At 37.2% G+C, this 23,720-nt stretch overlaps 1 protein-coding gene across 3 annotated transcripts in view; it reads right to left on the bottom strand.

Annotated features, from left to right (window-relative positions):
• LOC140169817 (thrombospondin type-1 domain-containing protein 7A-like) overlaps window positions 1-23,720 on the bottom strand; it is a 41,442-nt gene that overhangs the window by 10,144 nt on the left and 7,578 nt on the right. For 2 of the 3 annotated variants that reach the window (XM_072193119.1, XM_072193118.1), the window contains exons 3-15: window positions 22,444-23,194; window positions 21,884-22,150; window positions 18,494-18,642; window positions 16,524-16,691; window positions 14,111-14,316; window positions 11,576-11,768; window positions 10,667-10,895; window positions 9,501-9,616; window positions 8,336-8,572; window positions 4,714-4,908; window positions 3,177-3,410; window positions 2,548-2,729; window positions 1,848-1,999 (exon numbers count right to left, since the gene is read on the bottom strand). In XM_072193119.1, coding sequence (XP_072049220.1) covers window positions 1,848-1,999; window positions 2,548-2,729; window positions 3,177-3,410; window positions 4,714-4,908; window positions 8,336-8,572; window positions 9,501-9,616; window positions 10,667-10,895; window positions 11,576-11,768; window positions 14,111-14,316; window positions 16,524-16,691; window positions 18,494-18,642; window positions 21,884-22,150; window positions 22,444-23,194 — 3,079 coding nt within the window. The remainder of the gene's footprint in view (window positions 1-1,847; window positions 2,000-2,547; window positions 2,730-3,176; window positions 3,411-4,713; window positions 4,909-8,335; window positions 8,573-9,500; window positions 9,617-10,666; window positions 10,896-11,575; window positions 11,769-14,110; window positions 14,317-16,523; window positions 16,692-18,493; window positions 18,643-21,883; window positions 22,151-22,443; window positions 23,195-23,720) is intronic. The other variant, XM_072193120.1, reaches the window with a different exon arrangement.

The raw sequence follows: 23,720 nt of genomic DNA, 5'->3' as shown, positions 1-23,720 counted from the left end.
TATAACTTATTTAAAACGTTTTTAAAACGTTTTTGTGTTTGCTGGGTATAGAGTGAAAGTGCAAAATTTTACATTACTTTCAACACAATTTTAGTATGGGGCCTATGGTGTTCTACGGGAGACCATCACTGAGCCAGCTATGATAATTGTTATTTCTTTTTTGCACGGCTTGGTGCCTTTCAGCTGTGGGGCCTGGGTCGATTATGAGTTCTGAACTTTCTTATTTACAATGTTATTGATAGTCCTATAAACATAATTACGAGTATTATATCAGAGAAGATACTCTGTTACAGAAATATTGTCACAAATTTAAATAAATTGTTATCAGATAGGCATAGGCCTATTTATAGTTCCAACAAAATTCTTTTAAGATCCCATCTTTTACCAATATTTTTGTAGGCCTAAAGAAAAAAACAATAATTATCCAATTTCTTAAAGACAAATGTGCACAGCAAAACAAACGTGAGATATTTTTGGCCCCGTGCTGTGCATTCCACTCCCAGCGGTGTTTGCTGCCGTAATGAGTTATGACTATAATGAAAGACAAAGATAAAAACAATTTATCTCGTCTGACGTCAACTGTCAATCAAATTCGAGCACGGTTTGTTTACAAGTGTCGTGATGATGACTTGCTGAACGCGGATTTATAACCGGGCGCCTTATTGTTAATTTTGCACCTTTCGACATGCAAACCATCTCAAAAGTTAGGTCTTTATAGTAGGAAACTTTCTTTGGCGAAGGCACCATGTTCACAATGCTTAGAAAAGCTGCTTTTTGCCTTGTAAAAGTACGTGACATGGGTGTGACAGGATGTGTAAATGGTTGGGTGTGAAAGTGACGGGGTTGCAAACGTCTCAGCATTCAGCTGTTATATTTACAAATCATATTCTCGCTGTATTCGGCCCCGAGTGTCATGTCAAAAGTGCACATTTTCACCAAAACTTCTTCATAAATCTAATGCTATGTACTTAAAGTGTATGAAATATAGACGAAATTGCGACGAAATTGACCGTCCGTATTGAAGATATAAATCAAGTTTCCCAAAAGGCATAAAAATTGTAAGCTCCTCGGAAAAAATATTCATATTTACTGCCGGCAGTAGTGATTTTTAGCAAAAACGGTTGGAAATTTTTCCTAATCATGTGTGTTACCTGTCTGCAAAAGGAGTTTAATTTTCGGACTTCGAGGACTGTGAAATGGTAAAAATATCAATTTTTAATAATTTGCCATACAATTTGTATTATAGCGCCAATTTCAAAAAATCAAAATTATTTGATATCAGAAGGACATTCTTCATATTAAGAATGCAATTTGATGTGTCTGATGTGCTCTCAGGTCCCAAAATAAATACTGTGTCAACGTTGCTACCCCAGCCCTTAAGGCGGTGCTTATCCTGCAAATACAAATGTCAAGATAAAGGGTATAAAATGTTTTAATAACATTTAGAAAAGCGTGAAAACTAGCTGCAAAACATTGTAACATGTTATCCAAGTGTTGACAACAATATTTTGTAAATATGTTTGCAAATATGTTTGCAATAACATTATTGACAACATTTTGAAAAATGTTGTTGCAGTTTTATTTGTTAACGTTGCTTTTGTAAATTTTACAAAAACATCCGGAAACGTTCACTCCTAATCTTAAATACTGATAACATACCTCTAAAGACCAGTGGGCTATTCAATTTAAAACCCATATATGGAAGACATTACGCTAATCTTCCACACACGGAGTGTAGATTTCAAACCTCAATGGGAGACTCCATTTGAAATACATCTCCTGTGTGGGAGATCAAGATCATTATTTCCTTAGAGGTATTATGGATTTTAACCGGAATAGCCCATTACCTGACAGCTCTTCTCTGGAATCCGCCAGACCCACAAGAAGCATTTTCATGTGCAATGTTGACATCTAAATGACATTCCTGCCACATCTCAGTACTCCAATAGTACTCCACATTACTATCATTAAATAACTGACATGGCTTGATCTCATAAATCTAAATTGGAAATAATAACGATAAATGATGATAATAGTTACAACAGGGGCGTAGCAAGAGCCTCGGGGGCCTATGGACGAAAAGAAACAGTAGCTACGGGGCCCTTTTAGCAGGGCCGGCAGTGGCGTTGCTATAGGGGTTGTGGCGCCCAGGCCTAAGGATACACAATGGCGCCCCTCCCCAATTTTTTCAAACATTTGAACAAATAGGGCCTGTCACTGATTAATTATGGTTACAATGAAGTGGAAAAGCCTATCGGTCTTAAACTGATCTTTTTTAATGATTTTGTGTTGAAATGCGCGCGAACATTTTGATTTTCATCGCTAGGAGGCGTCGCAGAAGCGATGCTGAATTGATCAATTCGGCGCCCCCTAGGACACGTGCCCCCCCCCCCCCCTGTCCCCGTCGCTACGCTACTGAGAGCCGGCTTTACCCAAAACTGCCCTGTGCATGGTCCCCGTTACGGCAACACCATGTTGTGGACCACAATATGGTAAATTATTTTTAATCAAAATTTATCCCCAAAATAGATCCTGTTCATTACTTACATATCCTTCTCTATCATGCATAGGACATAGCCTTCCATTGTTGACAGGCCCTTTCAGGATATGTCGTCGTCTAGTTCTCTGTCCAACACTGTCTGTCAGTTGACCACATTCAATCCACTCAGACCAAGGACTTAATTGACAATCACGTGCACATGGTGTCTCGCACAAAGACTCTGTGAATTCTGCAGGAAAATGATCAACAATGCTAAAAGATATTATATATTTACAATATAAGTGATCTTGTTCTATATTTCATTGTATGTGTATTGGCTAATATAAGCTATATTCCATTTATATGCTTTTTCACAGAAATAAAATTCCAAACTACACGAAGTCAATAAGACCTTTGGGGATTTTCAGCTGAACATTTTCCCTCAAGTTTGTTTACCGCCAACATTTTTCAGGATTTTTCTCTCTTTTGAGGGATGGGGAACATGGGCAAAGTCAATTTCAGCATTGTATTACAATCTGAAAATCAGCTTAAAATTGGACAATATTTGACCAAAGTTGTGGAATTTGTTCATGATTTTTGTTTTGATAGGAGGGCGGACAAAACCCAATTAAGACTTGGGCATTTGGGCATTCAAAATGCTCGCTGAGAGCATACACAAGGACATAAATCAACTCACCTGAATCAGAACTACAATAGGAGAAAGGCATAATTCTTTCATTTTCATCTCGGCATTGCCAAGCTCTATATTTGTACCCAAATCCACAGTCACCAAAGCCAAAGGGAGAATTTGCACGCAAGATGCAATTTGATTCTCTACCAGCAGGAACCAGATAGAACGACGAACATGTACAAGACCGCCGCTCTATGAATAGTGTCCGATCATTGCATTCTTCTCTCTTACGACTTATACCTGAAAGAAAACAATGTGAAGACTGATTAGCAGTAATTATGCAATCAGTGTCTCAATCACCGGCAGAGATAAACTCTGAATGTTGCATCTGAGGTCATCTTTGGGGCGTGGGAAGTTTCTGCACTAAAAAAGATGCTGTGCTTATGGTGGCCAAGGTCCAATAATTGGCAAGACATCACAATCTACTTGGGAAAATTCACTTGAACTTTAGCCACATCAAGCTTGCTTTTTCACTCTTTTAATATGCTACACAAGTGAAGTTAAAATATGTTTCTGGATGTGATTATCACATCAGAGTAACCTTTAATCCTAATATTGGTGTGGTGGCCCGGTGTGGTAGCAGAGGTGTGATCTACAAGGTGTCCCATAAAAAGGTTACATGTAGAAAATGGACCGCATTTAGTGATGGTACAACAAAACAATGTCTTTTTTTCAGATATTATTTATTGATCCTTATTCCTTATTTTAACTGTGTGATAAGTTTCAATTCCGTATCTTAAAAGCAACTTAACTTATGAGCGCAAGATGACAGGGGTGTCAAGAGTGACTAACCATCAAAATATCGCACAACGAAAGTGAACACACGCACACCTTTGTTTTCAGATTTTTTTCTCTATTACTTTTTATGTTTCTCTTATTTTTCATTGTTGAACTTATTGCACAAAAGAAAAATATGGAAACATTATAAATTGTACACTGAAAATAAATCAGTTTTAGAGCTTAATCTTGACTCTTGGTAGAAGCAAATAAAGGAAGAAGGTCATTAGAGAAGAACATGTTTTTGGTGAAAGCAGTTCTGCACGCTGTATCTCCTGTCATCAACATAGTGAAATGAATAACATCCTTGCATTTAGACCTTGTTTGAATTTTGTTGACTTGAAATCGCTGCTGTTTGTTTTTGACATTTCTGACTGAACTCTTGAAATAAAACTGAACAAGTTTTATTTTTTGTTTATCAGAATAAAATACTGCATCTGCCATGATATGGCTGGGCCTACTCAAGTGCCCCGCTAAATGCACGGTGGCTGTGACGGTGCTATAATCAGAACCTCGTGTAGCATTATGTCACGTAAATAGCTTGCTCAGGAATGCGTGGAATGTGGACTAAGTACGTAGGTTGTGAACTTGACATTCACAGGGTAACTAGTAGAGGGTACATAGATTATGTCATGAAAAGGATATTTATATTTGTTAACTTTAACTTACATTATTTTCAAAAATCTACATGTAACCTTTTTTGGGACACCCGGTATGACCACCCATGAGACAATTAGTAGATGATGGCAAAAGCGAGCTTCCTTACCAGTTAGTTTCCTTCTTCTAATTTGTTCTCCCTGGCAATATGTGGGGCAATCTGTCCATCTTCCCCATTCCATAAACTCGCATTCATCATCACATGGCAGATGACATGGCTCCGATAAGGTCGGCATAGGACCACTGTATTTCAAACACTCGTCTACACGATAAGGATAGCCGTCTTTACGCTCACAACGGATCTCTGTGGAAAAATAGATTCAAATTTAGTTAATGGCCTGGGCTAGCAAAATATATAAGGTAAAGTAAATAGATTATGAATAGTCGCATTTGCATGTTAAAAAATGTTTAACCACCGAGCGATGTCATTATTGTCTCATGAACTACATTGACCAATCATCGCCTAAATAATAATTGTGACCCGGCAGCACAAATGAACCGTACATTCCCTAAATTGTATTCTGAGTTACGGTGTAAAATGTGTACGAAGGTCGTATTCATCGGTAACTTAAGCTGGCCCGACATCGATCTCATTTTGATAGTGAAACACTAATCAATTATCCTATTGTTGAAGTGGATAGTAAGCTTCTACCTTATGAAGCCTGATGGCTATAGAACTTTTAATAGCTCTGGTCTTTGTTTCCTTTTGCTAAATCCTGTTCAAGTGGTGGGTTACCAGGCATTGTATTTTGTATAGGTATGCATAACCAACAATTAACAATGAGAGAACTTTCTTAAACCTCGTTGACTTGGGGATGATTTGAAATGACCGCCAATTATGACTGTTTTCTATCTTGAGGTATACCACTAATACAATGTTTCCAAATTTTAAGGTATAGGCCTATATTGCTCCAGCGATTTTGATATGAGAAACAACAAGTGTATAGATGAGGTGACCTATGATGTCACATGTTTACATTCAGACCGCCCTCTGTTGTTTCAAAGCAGGCAAAATAACACAGAAGTGTCTATGACAGACTACATAAATCTCTTTAAAACTCAACTTTTAAAAACCTTTGAAGTTTTGTGTGATATTATGTATATAGCTTGATGCATTTATAAACAAGATTGATACCATTTTTTTGTATTATTTGCTTTGAAACCAAAGTTAATGAATAAAAATCAACTTCTTCCATGTAAACTATAGTGTTTTTTGCCTGACAATTTTGATCACAGACCAACAGAGGGCGTATCAAATGTAAACACATGTCACCTCATCTATAACAATGCCCATATGATAGTACATATTTCTCACATACTTGTTCTCCACCATCTAAACAAAACACGTTTTTATCGGGTGTTAATGTTTCCTGGGGTAATAAGAAAAATATGAGCTTATTAAAAATCTCAGTTTTAATGAGAAGAAATGGGGGAGGGGATGAGGTTGTCCATCTGGTCACATACCTTAAACTCCTATCGATAATAAAGTTTCAGAAGTGAATCAATGCATTATAGCAATAATCAATGGATGCCCTGAAAATGTTCTTTGTGCTGTTTCAAAAACATTTTAATGAAATCTACAAAACAATGTCATTTACAGCTTGAGTATAAAAGCGACAAGCAATGCATGGTTTTCCACAAGCTTACCCATCAAATTTTGAAAGTGATGTTTCTCATATCATGTGCTTAATTCAGCTGACGACCTACCTCATTCCCATTCCACACTTCTGATCATCTTCTTTCAATCTTGGTATCCCATTTTCCTCTGATACTGGTTGACACAGAGACCTACCTCTAGTTTTCAGTTCCATTCCACACTCCTGATCATCTTCGTTCAATCTTGGTATACCATTCTCCTCTAATACCGGTTTTACACAGAGACCTACCTCTAGTTTTCAGTTCCATTCCACACTCCTGATCATCTTCGTTCAATCTTGGTATACCATTCTCCGCTAATACCGGTTTACACAGAGACCTACCTCTCATTTGAAGCGCTTTGATACACGTGCCCATGTGACATCATCTTCATTCAATCTTGGTATAGCCTACCATTCTCCTCTAGTACCGGTTTACACAGAGACCTACATACATCCCATGTAAAGCACTTTGATACATGTGCCTATGTGAAAGGCGCTTTATAAATACCTACATTTATCATCTTCATTCAATCTTGTTATTCCATTCTTCTCTGATACTGGTTCCACACTTATGATCATCTTCATTTAATCTTGGTATACCATTCTTTTGCTAATACTGGTTTACACAGAGACCTACCTCTAGCGCTCAGTCCCATTCCACACTTCTGATCATCTTCTTTCAATCTTGGTCTCCTCTGATTTTTGGTTGACACAGAGACCTACCTCTTGTTTTCATTCCCATTCCAAACTTCTGATCATCTTCGTTAAATCCTGGTATACCATTCTCCTCCAATACAGGTTTACACAGAGACCTGCCTCTAGTTTTCATTCCCATTCTACACTTCTGATCATCTTCGTTAAACACTGGTATACCATTCTTCTCTAATACTGGTTAACACAGAGACCTACTAGTTATGTCCTAACACTTCTGATCATCGTCATTTAATCTTGGTATATCATTCTTCTCTGATACTAGTTTACAAGAGACCTACCTCTAGTTTTCATTCTCATTCCACACTTCTGATTATATTCATTTAATCTTGGTATACCATTCTTTTCCAATATGGGTTTACACAGAGACCTATCTCTAGTTTTCAGTCCCATTCCACACTTCTGATCATTTTCATTTAATCTTGGTATACCATTCTTTTCCAATATGGGTTTACACAGAGACCTATCTCTAGTTTTCAGTCCCATTCCACACTTCTGATCATTTTCATTTAATCTTGGTATACCATTCTTCTCTAATACTGGTTGACTTATACAGAGACTTACAATTAAATATATGAATACAAAACCCACCCAAGTCCATACGTTGGCCAAATTGAGTTAAGCATGGGAAATTGTTGCTATACATAGGCCTGTCATATGTATGAAAGAACAACTCAAATTCATCCTCTGTGTCAATTGAGCATGAGAAAATAGCATGTATGAAAGAACCACCCAATTCCATGATTTGAGTCTTGTAACACATTGATTGAAATCCAGTATGTATAAAAGTCCACTTGTAACATATTCATTGCTGGAGAGTGAAAAAAAAAAAAAAAATGGGTTTAATAAAGAAAAGTGTGTGGTTTATATTACATGGCAGAATGCTTGTCAACATTATACATACCTGTGTGCTTTATTTTGCATTATCTTACTAGTGGTAATCTCATTCAAACATTGATGTCTTTGTATATGATTCAAAAAACCACCCAAGTCCAGAATTTAAAATGAACCCCACGAAGTCCCTGAAATGCTAATCGTCATACCTAATACAGGTTAATCCACTCATTTGCACGTAAACTTACCATATTGACCAGGTAAATCTAACTGAAGGAATTAAAATGATACACAGGTTTTTCTCTCAAAATCACGTCCCATGGACTTGGGTGGGTTTTGTATTCATGTATTCATGTATTGTACCTCTAGTTTTTATTCCCATTCCACACTTCTGATCATCTTCATTTAATCTTGGTATCCCATTTTCCTCTGATACTGGTTGACACAGAGACCTACCTCTAGTTTTGAGTCCCATTCCACACTTCTGATTATCTTCTTTCAATCTTGGTATCCCATTTTCCTCTGATACTGGTTGACACAGAGACCTACCTCTAGTTTTGAGTCCCATTCCACACTTCTGATTATCTTCATTCAATCTTGGTATCCCATTCTCCTCTGAAACTGGTTCACATAGTCTCCAATCGCTTGGAAACCACCTAAATTTGTAACAATAACTTGGAATGATACATAACCTCTTCTCTGTTAAAGCAGGACAGATAGTCCCACCATGGACAGCATGTTTGAGGATGTAACGTTGCCTTGTCTGGACGAAATCTGCTCCTCGACCTGAAATTCACATGATAAGAAGATGCAATATCATACTATTAAATGTAATTGTAATGGACCAACATTCTTACTTGTAAGGCAATCGAAACAAATTAGTTCGATCGTTCGATCGACCAACGATGCTTGGTCGATCCTTATTATTTATGAAATCAATTAATTGACTATTGTTAATTGTGACAGATAAATCTTAGTATGTTTTGATATTGACCAATATAAATTTAGCATTGATTATCATTAATTAGTTGTTAGTTCCTTAATAACAAGGATCGAAGCAGCATCGACGGTCGATCCAAAGATCGAATAGATTTGGTTCTGGTGCCTAAATGAGATTGTCCGTATAATTTCTAATAGACCATTTCAAACCAGGTGCAGTGAGCGGTATTTATTCGGAAGCTAGGGGGTCAAAATGGCAGACAAGAAATGTCATGAATCACGGTACCATTTTGAGCAAAAATGCAGCGTATTTAGCCAATGTCAACACAGAATCATCATGTAAATTGTGTACGCCTTCCCTTATTTGGCACTTCACAATATGCCAGTAATGGAAAAGCAAAGTGCAAATAAATGTTCGTCAGTTTTCGGCACTTTATAGATTTCGACAGATTGACACTTTGCAACATAAACATCAATCTCTTACACAAGACATACCCCGCGCTTGATCAAGTCTTCCAGGCAGATTTGGGTTCAAGCTAAAGAGTTGCGGTAGTGTTTTTGTTGATATCTATTATAAATTTACTGGGTCATACGTAAACAAACGGCAGCGGATTTCGGAAAACTTTGATTTGAAAAGGTCTGTTAGGGAGGGGCGGTATACTTGCACGATAGGTAAGTTTACATTCATTACTTTAATATACAATACAAAACAATGTCCAACATATCCCACTTATAGTGACCCTTACTGCCACCTTAAGTATTCCGATACACTTACCTTCCGGACATGACTCTGGACACGGTGACCACTCCCCAAATTCACTGACCTCACAGTCACTTGGACAGGGGATTTTACAGTATTGGCTGATAGGTGGCTTCTTCATATCGCTACATCTGTTGTAAAATAAATACATAAACATATCGGATATGTCATGTCAAAAGCAGACACTTTTATCGGCCTTTAAAAATATTATTAAAAATATTATTGACAATGTTGAGAGTAGGCATTACCTTGAAAAATGTCTCAAAAAATACAAGATGCCAGTTATATTTGGGTCTGAAACTATCAGATAATATTTTAAACATTAATAACATCACAAATTCGCAACAAACCCAAATTGAGAAAAAATCACCCCGGGCAGATTTTTGGCTATTTCTCCATTTACGATCCTGCCCAAAAGTGTCTGCTTTTGACATGACACGTCACATATAGTAGTGAACAGTGCAGTACAATAACATTCACCGATTTTCTGTACAATATTTTGCATACCTACTCCATCTACACATTATTATAAGTAGCTCAATCGTAGTTTAATCATAATAAAAACCTCACATTCAAACAAGATGCATTACACTTCCCACTTGTTCTTTTAAGCTATACAGTTCAACATGTGTCTTTATAGTAAACACCTTGATGAACACAGCACATCCTAATCTTGCAACTGATGTTACTATAGTGACTTAAACCCCAGTTTATTACCACATGAATGCTTGCTCCAAAAATGAAAGTCAAAAATAGAATTTTGATGAATTTGTCCTGGTCAGGCAAATCAATGGAAATTAATATTTGTATGTGATTTTATAATAATGCTGTTACCGTGCTGGTTTTGTGTCATATGCGGTGGAGGGGTGGTGGTGTGTGTGGGGGTGTGTGTTTGTGGGAGCGGGGGCGGGGGCGGGGTGGAGATGGGTTGGCCAGGTCCCGTCAATAAATAATATGTGTGTTTTGGGTCCAAATAGGGGAAAATTGCAAAATTGTGCACGCTTTGTGGGCGCACTGGCCCACAAAATGGCAAAACACACCTCATTTGGGCCTAAAATGACCTGAAAAAGAAATCAGTAAAACCGGAAGAAAATATGCTCATCCCCAGACCCCCTAAATGATCATTTTCGCTGCCACTGTTTAGTGTTGCATCTTAACCTTAAATGTGACATTTAACCAACCTTTTATCAGGTGCCTCCTTAAAGTTACTGACTCTTACACACACTGACTCCTGTATTCTATTCTGACGCCCTATTCCACAGGTTAATTCAATCAGTTCATTAAGGGGAATGGGATAGTTAACAATTTGACATGTAGTCCACTCGTCGGTAGCCATCCAAGCAAAACCAACACAACTATGACTGTTGCACAGTCTCTCCTCTGTAAGCTCCGAATCACATTCCTTTGAACCTGCAGCGTACAATGAACAACATCAAAAGCTCATCATGCCACAAATTGAATGTTAAAATTGCATCTCTGAGTGTTGAATAAAAGTAAGATCCCTTTTCTTCTGTAGAATATGAATAGGTTTTGACATGCAATGTCTGGACAGGAACACTACACATTTAAAATATGTGACGTGTCATGTCAAAAGGAGACACTTTTGGGTAGGATCGTAAAATATAATGGAGAAATAGCCAAAAATCTGCCCGGGGAAGATTTTTTCACAATTTGGGTTTGTTGCAAATTTGTGATGTTATTAATGTTTAAAATATCGTCTGATAGTTTCAGACCGGAATATAACTGGCATCTTGTATTTTTTGAGACATTATTCAAGGTAATTACTAATCTCAACATTGTCAATAATATTTTTAAAGGCCAATATCTCAATTTCCAAATTTATAATACCATAACCTACGAACTCAATATCTTCGCTTGTGAATGTCCGATTTCATTGGGGAAAACGGCGTTGTGGAGCAAAATATCCCTATATTTAAGATATGTAAAAACCTCAAAATTGATATCCTGCCCAAAAGTGTCTCCTTTTGACATGACACGTCACATATGTGTACACATTTTACTAGATGATAACACAAGTCATGCTTGCACATACACAATCAGAGACACAGTGAACACCGCTGAAAGCAAACCTGGTTTATTCCTTGCCACTATTGACCTCCGTCTGTTTTCTAATCCCCCTCGTCCACAAGCCACTAAGCAAGCACTCCATGGTCCCCATTCAGTAAGGACACAGTCATCCGGACATGGGATAGAACATGATTGTTCTGCAGTAGGCTTATCTTCGAAGATGGTAGAAGCACAGGAACGATCATTTATAGGTGTCTAGGAGACAAAACACATCAAAACACTTGTTCAGTTCATTCATTTACATAGTCCTGCATTTCCTCCAGAATTTAATCTTCTTTTCAAGTGAATTCTTTCAGCATCTTGGTGCCGAATTTACCTACACTTTTTGAGCAACATCTGTGCGATAAGGTAACCTTTTCCCCCATTTTTGCTCGTTTTTGATACTCTGAACGATATAGTCGCGTATTGCCCCAGGCCGTTGTACGCGGGTGATATACAACTTGAAATACTAATGCCCCCGGGAGGCCTACACTCGTGAGATCAAAACATGTTAGGTTTTTTTTTCCGAAAACGACCCCTAAACAATGATTTTCAGCGTAATTTTGCACCCTATTTGATCCCCTAAACAAACAAACAAACAAACAAACAAACAAACACACAAACAAACAAAAGACATAACCTTTTTAACCTTTCAGGAAGCTCCAAGTATGCATCTTTGTCGTAGGGCTAGCTAGCTATTTACATTTGTTTCTACATTTTCATCATAAGTACCGTATTCCTCGATTAGTCGCCCACCACCCAGCCCCCCCCCCACCCCGGCGTTGCATTTTCCAAAAGGGGGCGTTTATTAGTTGTCATTTTAGAAGATATTGCTCGTTAAAATCATTAGGTAAATTTAAAATTCACGCTGAAGTGACGAACTATGCAATTAGGTACGATAACTTCCGGTTCACTTCTGGTTTTACGATCAGACTTTTGTCAACTACCGATGCCATTTAATAGCGCGCGATTGTGTGTGCACCTTGGTAAGCTTACTGCACAAGATTGTATGGAAATAATGGTGGGGTTGTTTAAGGCAGCTGTGTACTCTAGACATTGTTTCTATCGCAAAATTGAGTTTTTTTGATATGTTTGTACTTTGTTATGTTTTTTATAAATACGAGGAATGAAAATCTAGATTTGTAAACTCCAACTGCAATATTTTAAGGATTTTATTTCACTATTCCACTCGTGTTTGAAATTGAAATGGAAAGAAAATCTTTGTTGTACCAGCAGGGTACACGCGCGCAACAACGCATCGCGTTGCGTATCGCGCAATTTGTTAACGCACAAATACGCTACGCATACGCGACGCTTATCTGCATGCGCGGCGCATCTTATGGAAACACCACGGAAGCACAAAAACCTAGTGGTCAAATGGCTCTGTTTTAGCTGATAAAATGTGGGTTTTTTCAAGTTCTTCCCCCCGATTTAAATATCAAGTTATGAATGGATTTCGCTCAAACTTCTCAAGGGGCCGTGGATTTACCCGTTGTTTATGTAATGTAAGGTAGAAAAATAAAAACTGCCGCATTCTCCTGCGAGATTCGATGAAAGTGCAAAATGTGACCACTTTAAACTTCAACGGCCATTATTTCAATGTTCATTTTCTCGGTAAAATGACGATTTAGGTACACGATAACTCAATAAATACAGCATTTATAGGTAAGCAAATATGATCATCGTAAAAAACATGATCGACTCAAGAATAAATTTTTTTATATTTTGGTCTATTTCCGATTTTAGGCATCATTTTGTGCAAATAGGCGTTTGTGAATTTAAAAAAGTTCAATTTGTTGCCTTATATGGTCAATATCTCAAAAAATAAGGCCAATATTAAAAAAATTAAAAAACCGTTTTTGGAATGGAGCCTCAAGATTGAGCTAAAAACAAAATAAACTATTTTGGAAATAGTGTTTTTTTGTTATGATGTACCTAACAAATATTGCCAAAAACTCACTTTATTGTGATTTTCTTCATAATTGTTATTTTTACCCCAAATCTGTATTTATATTAAGATTTATTGATGTCTTGCCTTCATAAAAATGTATACTTTTATATGTCTTGCGCGAATAATTACAAAGTTATTGCACTTTAAAAACATGCATGTCTGAGTACACAGCCTCCTTAATAGAAGGGGCGACTATTCGAGGATATACGGTATAGCCAGTATGTTCAACATTGGATGTGCAATGCACATGGTGCATTGGTGATTGACAGATGCAGGGTGGGGCTAATTATATATCAATACTACAAAAATTCTTGCATATAAATCCATGGCTTTCAAATCGGGACTGTCTCTTAAAAAATTATGGTCTCTTCTCATTACACGGCACGTACTAAGGCCGGGCCATTTTGTGACTCTTGGCTATGCCACTAGGTCCATCACAAACAATTATATATTTTTTGGTTGCTAAACTATGCACAAAAGCTACCACTATACACTTCACAGGGTTCTTTAATCCATTTATGGTGAAGGGAATCTTACACTACCTAACCCCCTTCCAAGATCATCTAATACGCTGCTAATTTCAATAGGTGCGGTTTTGTTAACTTACTTTATCAGGTCCAACACAAGTAACTCTATATTGCTGAATTCCTTCACCACAATGGTCACCAGTTTGGATAACGCACTCTTCAATAGGTTCCATGGCCCATTCATAACACATGTGAGTGTTACATGGAAGAAACTCTGCCAAATGAGCACACTGTTTACCACCGATGTCTGGCTGCGTTATTATATCTCTGGTTCGAATCCGATGTCCTAGAAGCAACAGACAATTTCATCAAATATTGACATTGTGGTACATGTTGTCCCAGAAAGAACTGAATAGTCGGACACTGAAATGTTTGAGCACTTTAACTAACGCCCAAACTAAACCTAAACTAAAACTAAATACCAGAACAGTTGTGGTCGAGGAACATACAGGGTGTTCCAAAAAGAGAGGCCCCTCATTGCGCCCTCTTTTTCGCCTATTTTTGACAAGTTGATCAAATATATTTTGGTATGTAAAGAAACCTTTAATTGTTAGCTTTAATAAACCAAAATAATTATTTCAATCGGCTCACAACTTTTGAAGATCCCGTTTTTCACTCTGTCCACGGATAGCAAACAGAGTGGTTGGCATGGGTCATGCTGTGGAGTGGCCTGCAAGATCACCAGACCTCACACCACTTAATTGTTTCATTTGTGTCAAAATCCAAGATCATTGCAAACGTATTACTGCTATATTCGCAAGTATCCGGCGCACACGGCTGGTACGCAACGCAATTGATGCAATGAGGACTAGGGCTGAAACCTGTATTTGTCAAGGAGGCAACCAGGTAGAGGGCAGAGCAGCACAGTAAACTAACTTCAAAAGAACCAAAGACAAACAGCCCTTTTCAGGGCTACCTTTTATTCCGAAAAGAGAAATGACTTATGTTGTCAATAAAAAGAAAGCAAGAAACAATAAAGCAAGAAAGTAATAAAAATAATAAAACAAAAAGGCATAAAATAACTGAGAAAAATATAAGCAATTGCAAGTATAGCAAAAGAAGTCCCATCCCACATCAATTTCGCCCAAATTAATGACACTTAACAAAATCCATAACCCATGAGCCCACCGGTAAAGCCCATTCCCTAAAATAAAGTTGTTATTTTATAAAGTTATCATCGAGGAATGTTTTATATTCATGCATTTTTTAATCTTTGAAGTAGCCAAACCTCCCCCGTGGACAGAGTGAAAAACGGATACATTTCTTTAAAAGCCGATTGAAATAACTGTTTCGGTTTATTAAAGCTAACGGGTAAAGGCTTCTTTACATACCAACATATACTTGATCAATATTTCTGAAATAGGAGAAAAAGAGGGCACAATGAGGGGCCTCTTTTTTCTTGGGACACCCTGTATCAGTTATCACATACTTTTTGACCGCTCTGTTTTTGAAATAGAAGATTCAAATATCTACCAGTTAGTTTATAATAGTTATTAGTTTTGACATAATCGTTGGCCTTAACCCAAGATACACAAGACCTCTGTAAATATAAATGCGATTTCGTGACTCATTTCCTATCATACTGCAGTTACTGTCCGTTTTCCTATACACAATACACAGTGCTCTTTCCCATTGACGCGTGACCTCTACAAATAACCCTACGTTAAAAGTATGGGGATATGAATAGTTAACGTCGCTGTGTGAACAATAACCGGCCAATATTAAAAGTACTCTTCTAAAGTTCTAGAAAATATAGTTTTTTAACATTTCCTAAATTTTTAGCTAATTTAGATGTTTGGAAATATTCGTACTTTGGTGTTTTAGTTAATGTTATAGGTAATAGTACATTGCCTAGTTAACGTCGCTGTGGGAAAAATAACCGGCCAATATTAAAAGTACTCTTCTAAAATTCTAGACAATATAGTTTTGTAACATGTCCTAAATTTTTAGCTAATTTAGGTGTTTGGAGAGGGTCGTACTTTTGTGTTTTAGGAAGGATATGTAAACGACAGATAACACCAAAAATATGAAGAAATTATTTCCAAACCGTGTTAAGTCAACAATCATTATATTGCTCATTTTCAAGAATGCTGGTTTACAAAAAGCACGCCATTGTCTCATTTCGTGAACAAAAGTACACATACCATTGTTTCCTTTCGTTTCCTTTATAATCGGTTACCCAACTGAAGCTATAATACAAACTTTATTGCGATATCGCACATGAAAACAGTCACATGTGCACAGCCAGAGAAGATCCGATTTAATCAGTTGAGCTGTTTCAATGAGTGTTATCTTGGTTTAATAGGTTTTAATGGGGTTTAGTCCTGCAAAGGTCGAGATGAATTCTACTGTAGACATGACTGCATCATGTAAAACAATTTAATAATATTAAAACTACATTACATTTTTATAGTTAAACTACAACTGGACCAAATTGGTTCCTGTAATACGCTTGCCTCAAATGCGTGTGTTCCAACCCCAAACTAAACCTACCTTTCACTCTTTTGTATGATTGTACCGAACATGATGTAGTCTTGCAAACACTCCATGGTCCCCAGTGAGATACTTTACAGTCTTTGGGGCATGGTACACTACACTCTCCATTTGATGGTGGTTTACTGGAAGATTCACATAACTCATTTGGCACTGGTATGAAAACTGCTGATGGAAGACACGGAGGTAAATGTTATGTAAAATTATCCACTACTTGATGTACACAAATTCAATATAATGGTGCTATCATGCAAACTATCAAGATGTTGCAAGATAGAGCAATATTTTGCTGTGAAAGTTAACAACACTCATTATCCATCCAGCATTAGCAGTTTTGGAATATTCTTTTATGCCTATGCTTGTCAGCGTATATTACAGCTCGCGTCAACCACTTTTATATTTATAAATATGTATTTATAAATACGCATGTGACCGCTGCCATAACAGCTTGTAAACAGGAAGTTTGGAAGAGTGACCTTTAGCACCGCGGGTGGTCTTCCTGACATTTAAATGCAAAGGCAATAAAGCGACACCGGAATGTGCGCAATTTTTTTCTTCAAGTGAAAAGCGCCCTCTTTGGCAATTAGAAAATACCGTTGTGACATGATGCTTAAATCCACGTCAAGGGCGCAGTCTTGCCTCTTAGATGCCGTTTGTTCTGTTCAATTTGCTTGTTTTAATCTCGAGATATGTTACTTAATAATGAAAAGGTAAAATCACAATTGTGCTACTTTTACTAGGGAAGAGGGCTGTACATGTAAATAAGTGATTGCTGATGTTGATGCGTCTAATGCGCTCCCCCCCCCTTCGGTGCATTAGACGCATTAACATCAGGGCACGCGCATTTTGCCTAATTTCTCTCCCACCAAGTAATACGCGTTCATTAGCCTATAAGTGTGCAATATTTGTTTGTCTTTTAAGATGTCTTGAGTGACAAAGAAAACAGTAGCCTATTTACCATGATAAAATCATTGACATGCACATCTATTCAATTTTGCAGCAGATGTGAAATATTTATTTATCTTTTAATCTGTTTAAAAGTGGAAAAATAGAATAATTATTATACCTGTATCGTGATAAAACAGTAAAAGCAATTTTGTATTGTTGTGTAATTGATGCATTATTTTGATTTCACGAAGGAACTCTTGATAAACCTGATGCTATCATTGATTTACATGTACAGCTCTCTTCCCTAGTAAAAGTGGCACAATTGTGATGTTGCCCTTTCGGTGTTAACTACACATATCTCGAGATTAAAACAAGCAAATTGAACAGAAGAAACGGCATTTGAGAGCTAAGAATACGCCCTTGACGTTGTTTTAAGCATCATGTTACAACGGTATTAATTTTTTGCCATAGAGGGCACTTTTCACTTGCACAATGTTTTTTTTGGAGACAGACTGTATTATTGTAAACATTTCGGTCGATAAATATTTTTTTCCGCCGGCAAATACTTTTAAAATGTTGTTATTCATAACATTCGAAAATTTTAGAATCCCAAAATATGATAATTTTGCTATTTATGACGATGCCATGGGTCACATGCATATTTATAAATGCGTATCTATAACCATAGTCGAAGTTAGCTGTATTATGACAACCCATCATACTGGACCATCACACCCAGGATCAGTAGCGTAGCCAGAATTTTGCTGTGAGGGGCCAAAGCCAATTGTTCGTCAACATTTGTCAATTTGTGGCCCATTGTCAGTCATTTTAAGTAGACATAACTCTTTGCCATCAATCCGCCCCCCCCCTCTTCCTAGGCCCTGCCCAAGACCCTCCCCACTTCCCACGATCCTCTGAATAACAATAAACAAACACATTGCATTATATACCACTTTTTTTTCTTAGAACTTCCAACAGTTATTGGTGAGTATGTTTGTTCTATGAATTTGAACTCTGACATGACATTGGGCACACCATGCCGTATATACCACCCCTACCGCACACCCCATTGGTCAGCCTACCTGTGTCATTCATTCTAGTACAGTAGACATGCCTCTTATGTAAGCCTCCTCCACACAAAGTCCTGTTATTGGCATACTCTACAGCATGACGTTGTGACATGACTGCTGACACACTGCAATTACTCCAGCGTCCTGTACGCCATATGAACCTGGACAAAAAAAAATGGAAAACAATCATTAAGGCTTATTGTCTAATCTAATTGTGAATAACTGATACACTTGATGCATGTATGATTTGGCCAAAAGCTATGTGATTTAGAGACATACCAAACAAAACACGAAAATGTTGTTAAACATTACAAACGTGTATCAACATGGATATATTTTTGGTTTAAATATTTTAATAACATAAATGTTGGGCTGTATAAGGTTGTAAAACGTTTTAAAAACATTTTATGTGAAAAAACACCACAACATTTTTAAAATGTTGTTTGTCACAATGTTTTTTCAGTGTAAAATATTTTTTGCAAAATATTTTGTCAGCATTGACATTATGTTAGAATGTTTTAAAGCAAATTTTCAAAAGTGTATTAATTTTTTCTGTTACTGACACGTTTGAAAACCGACATTTGAGAGTTTTTTTTAAAACATTTGCTGGGTATAGTGGTTTTATCAAGCATCCATGTGGTGTACCCTGTATAATCCTATATCATGAAATAGGGGAAGTTACCTTTATAATCCTGAAATAGTTTTGTTTATTATGACTTTTCTAGAAAACCCCTATGATGGAAATAACAACATCATTTATCAAGACTTTTTTATGTCAAGGGGAAAATCCCTGAGATTGTAAAGAGAATATGACATCATCACAAAACCTCACAGGAAGTAATGTTAATGTCTATTATTGGGAAAAATCCCAGATTGTTTGCTATAAAACATGTTTTTAGGAATTCTAGGCAGACATGTATCAATATGATTGTAATGTGAATGGATGTAGCTAGCTCTCAAAAAGAGAGCAATGTTAACCAGTTAAAATCAGGATACTCAAGGAGTTGTTTGTGAAAGAGTATTACTGAGTGTGGCCCATGGATAACATGAATTTCCCAGAGTGCCTTAAAGCAGCCTCTGAGCGTAAAGTGCGGATTCGTTGTTTGCCCACAGGGCTTACGTATTTGTCTTCACCGACATGCTGGGAGTATATGGTTACAAAAATGGACCAAAGTAAGACATAGGGTCTACTGCGGATTGTGTTGGATTTTATGGAAAAAGTTACAATTATTATCATCTGGATACAGATCTGACAGGCGACAATAATCTTTATTATGACAGAATGTGAAGAGAGATTGTAGACTCTCTACATGTGTGTGTTGTTCATCATTGTGCTTCAAAAGGAGGTTTACATAGCCAATAATGTGCTATTTTAATACAGCAACGAAGGGGATGTTAAGAGACTTGATGGAGTCTGGCTTATAAAACAACACATCTGTCAATAAAGTGAACATGATGCAGTCATGTCTACAGTAGAATTCACCACGACCTTTGCAGGACTTAAACCCCATTAAAAGCTATTAAACCAAGATAACACTCATTGAAAACAGCTCAACTATGTTACATCAGATCTTCTCTGGTTAAATCCACACACACGTGTGTCTGTTTTACCTGTACAATGAGCAATGAGCTGGTATTATAGTTTCAGTTGGGTGAACGAGTATAAAGCAAACGCAAGGTAACACTTACTGTGTGGCCTTTGTTCACGAAATGAGACAATACTGTGCATATTGTTAACCACATTCTTGAAAATGAGAAACATAATGGCTGTGGGCCGTAACACGGTTTGGAAATAATTTCTTCATATTTTTTGGTGTTATCTGTCGTTTACATATCCTTCCTAAAACACCAAAGTGCTAATATTTCCAAACACCTAAATTAGCTAAAAATTTAGGACATGTTACAAAACTATATTTTCTAGAATTTCAGAATAGTACTTTTAATATTGGCCGGTTATTTTTCACACAGCGACGTTAACTAGGCAATGTACTTTTATCTATAACATACACTAAAACACCAAAGTGTGAATATTTCCAAACAAAAATTAGCTAAAAATTTAGGACATGTTACAAAACTATATTTTCTAGAATTATTTTTCACACAGCGACGTTAACTAGGCATATCCCCATACTTTAAACGTAGGCTATGTGTAGAGGTTACGGGTTAATGGTAAGAGCACTGTGTATTGTGTATAGGAAAACGGACAGTAACTGCAGTATGAGCAGTGCAAAAAGAAGCCTGTTTCCTGGAGGATTTATGTGTTAGGAGAACGCAAGGAGATAAGTGTTTGGAGAACTGTGCAAGGAGTTGAGTGTTTGGAGAACTGCGCAAGGTGTTAAGTGTTAGGAGAACTGCGCAAGAAGTAAAGTATTTGGAGAAAGCAGCACCATTTCTGTGAGAGGATTTTTTTACACAAGGATTTATGTATGCATGTGTACAATGGACTGATGTTCGCATCACAAGTCATAAAGATATACATCAGCCATCCAGAACATTGCAAGAACTCTATGATAACCTAGAAGAAGACTACTGGTTAAGTACTAATTAGTTAAAACTGTGATTGTGTAATTATATTGTATATGCAATTGTTGTTTAATATGTACCAATCATATTTTACTTTCAATTAAAGACTTAGATTTTGTTAGCTTAATCAAACAGTGTATTTGTGTTGTGCATTCGTGTGAATTTGGGTAAAAGGTGATTTTGGCCTTAATTCATTGCGGCTCGTAACAAAATGTGACCATAAAAATCGGTAAATCTGACACAAACTTGAGTAGCTTTGGCAGGTCATCATTTTGATGAGTGTACTTCATATATCATATGTAGTTCTCTTCCTACATCTTATCTATCCATGCCCACAAACCTTGGAAATGCTTCAGCAATAAGAAAAAAAAAAAAAGATGTTTGCTTGCCCTCAACCGACTGACCCTAATTTTGGAAATCAAAAAAAAAATTGTTTTTTTTTTTTTTTTTTTCTATTTACTGTACAAAAGAATACTGACCCTATTTTTGGAAATTCCTGAAAAAGTTTTTTTTTCTTTTCAAATTTCTGCATACTGAAAATGTAAAAAAATATATTTTAGAACTTGTGTTCAACATTTTAGTTGTTTCATAATGTTAGTTGATTCATTTTGACACCAAAATTGTCTGATTTTTCATATACAAACAGTAGAGTTTCCTAGTAATTTAAAAAAAAAAAAAAAAAAAAAGAGAAGAAATTCCGACCGACCGACCGACCCAATTGTTAAAATTCAATTGAGGGCAAGCAAACAATTTTTTTTTCTTGGCCTAATGGTTAAACCTCTTCAATCCTACATGATTGTTACCCACTAACACTGTCCCCACCACCACTGCTTATCATCATAATTTGCAGTCTTCTATCACCTTTCAACTCATACAAACCTTGGACAGCTTTCAATCATACATGGTTGTCTCTCATCCAGATTGGGACAAAGTTTTCCAGCACCCAACGACAACTGCAACACCTGTCTACTACGAATCCTGTACGCTGTAGGCCTGTCCTGAGATGTATTAGTGATTCCATCAGGATGTGGACACATGACCGGGCAAGATGACCAATCACTCCATTGGGATACCTCACAGTTTCGGCTGATGATGCAAGCTTGATATTTAGCAGGATATCTTGATCGATAACCGGTGAGACAATTTCTGAGATTAAATATAATTTATAAGAAAATATTGTTATTCAAAATGAATGGAAATATCACAAAAATAGAAAAAGGAATGAACTAGGCCTACATAAATTTTGGATCAAAGGACTTCTTTACACTGCAATATCAGTATAAACAAAGTTGTAAATTTTATGACATACTCTCCTTTATAACCTACTATTCCTCTCTGTAAAGACTATATAACAGAAATTGTGGTAACTATTGCAAAGAAACTAACTGGTCAACCAACATCACTGTCATAAGATTTTATCTAAATTCATGTTCACTTACGATAAATTGACTTCTGCTCCATCACTCTGTATACACCAGATGTCTCTGTTCTGCATTCCTACTATTGGGAATCCTGTGCCCCATGTCATAACTTCAGGATACTCTGTCTCAAATCGTTCACATTCTCCCCAAGGTCCAATCTTGAAAGAATATGTATATGCCTGTTCCACTTCACAGAGGGGTGTATCCTCGCAAACTCTCGACTGATTAAGTGGCGGACATTGCCAGCCGCCTCTTGAGGGCGGTATGACAACTCGTCTAGTCCGTATTTGCGTGCCATTGCCACAAGTATTTGTGCATTCTGTCCATGGTGTAAATTCTGTGACAACACAGTCTTGAGGACAAGGGGTGATACATTCTTGGGATATAATGAGCTCAGGGTGAAGTTGCAAACAGACTTCATTACTTACAAAGCTTTCATGTGGTCTCTGAATGTAGGTAGTATTCTTTTCCACACATTTGATCTTTGTGTATTGTTTTCCTAATGATGTCTCCCCACAGGCACCTGAGCTTGTTGGAGACTCTATCTGTTCACCGTCTCTCTCACATGGGCCCCATTCTTCTATTTGCCATTCAAATAGTTCTGCGTGTTCTGCACACACTTTGAAACAAGTGCTTTCATTTTCTGGCACAGACATGGGGTCACAGTCTGATGTCCTGGCTGTCCAGCCTTCGATGTGTTCACACCACGTTGTCCTGCTTTGTGTTCCACCAAAGCCACATTGAGCACCTTGACATTTGTCCCATTCACCTAGAACAGAAGGAAAATTGGAAAAAGACATATTCAATAAAAATTACAACATATTCTTCACTTACCACAGTAAGATCATGAATGAATAAATAGGACTTTAATCATATAAATAAAGAGTCTCCGCCTCTTTTTGGTGCTATTTAAGTCGGATACCAAAGAGATGGCCCGTTTCACCAATGTAGGAACTGGAGCAGTCACCGGAGGGATCTCGTAAATGGCTTCCGCTTTTTGTTGAGGGAGAAGTCTATCCTTTTAATTAACGAGCATACTGTGGATGGTACGGTGTAGATGAGGATGTAGTACAGCTGGTGTTTGGAGCCTCTAGGATGCTTCCATGAGACTCACGATCAATTACTTTGGAGTCCTCTAATTGATGGGGGGCTTTGGTTTTCTCACTGTCATCTTTTCTCTTTTCGCTCAGTTACCAACGCGTCACTCCTGTCTAACAGCGCTCTAACAACTCGCAGGTCTTGATGTAATAAGAGGTGGTGGCAGGAAAACTGAAGATATTGGTCAATGTGAGTTT

This window comes from Amphiura filiformis, chromosome 14 (genome assembly GCF_039555335.1).
Source record: "Amphiura filiformis chromosome 14, Afil_fr2py, whole genome shotgun sequence".
NCBI lineage: Eukaryota > Metazoa > Echinodermata > Ophiuroidea > Amphilepidida > Amphiuridae > Amphiura > Amphiura filiformis.
Note: the sequence above shows the minus strand (reverse complement) of the source record. Positions and strands in the feature narration are given on the sequence as shown.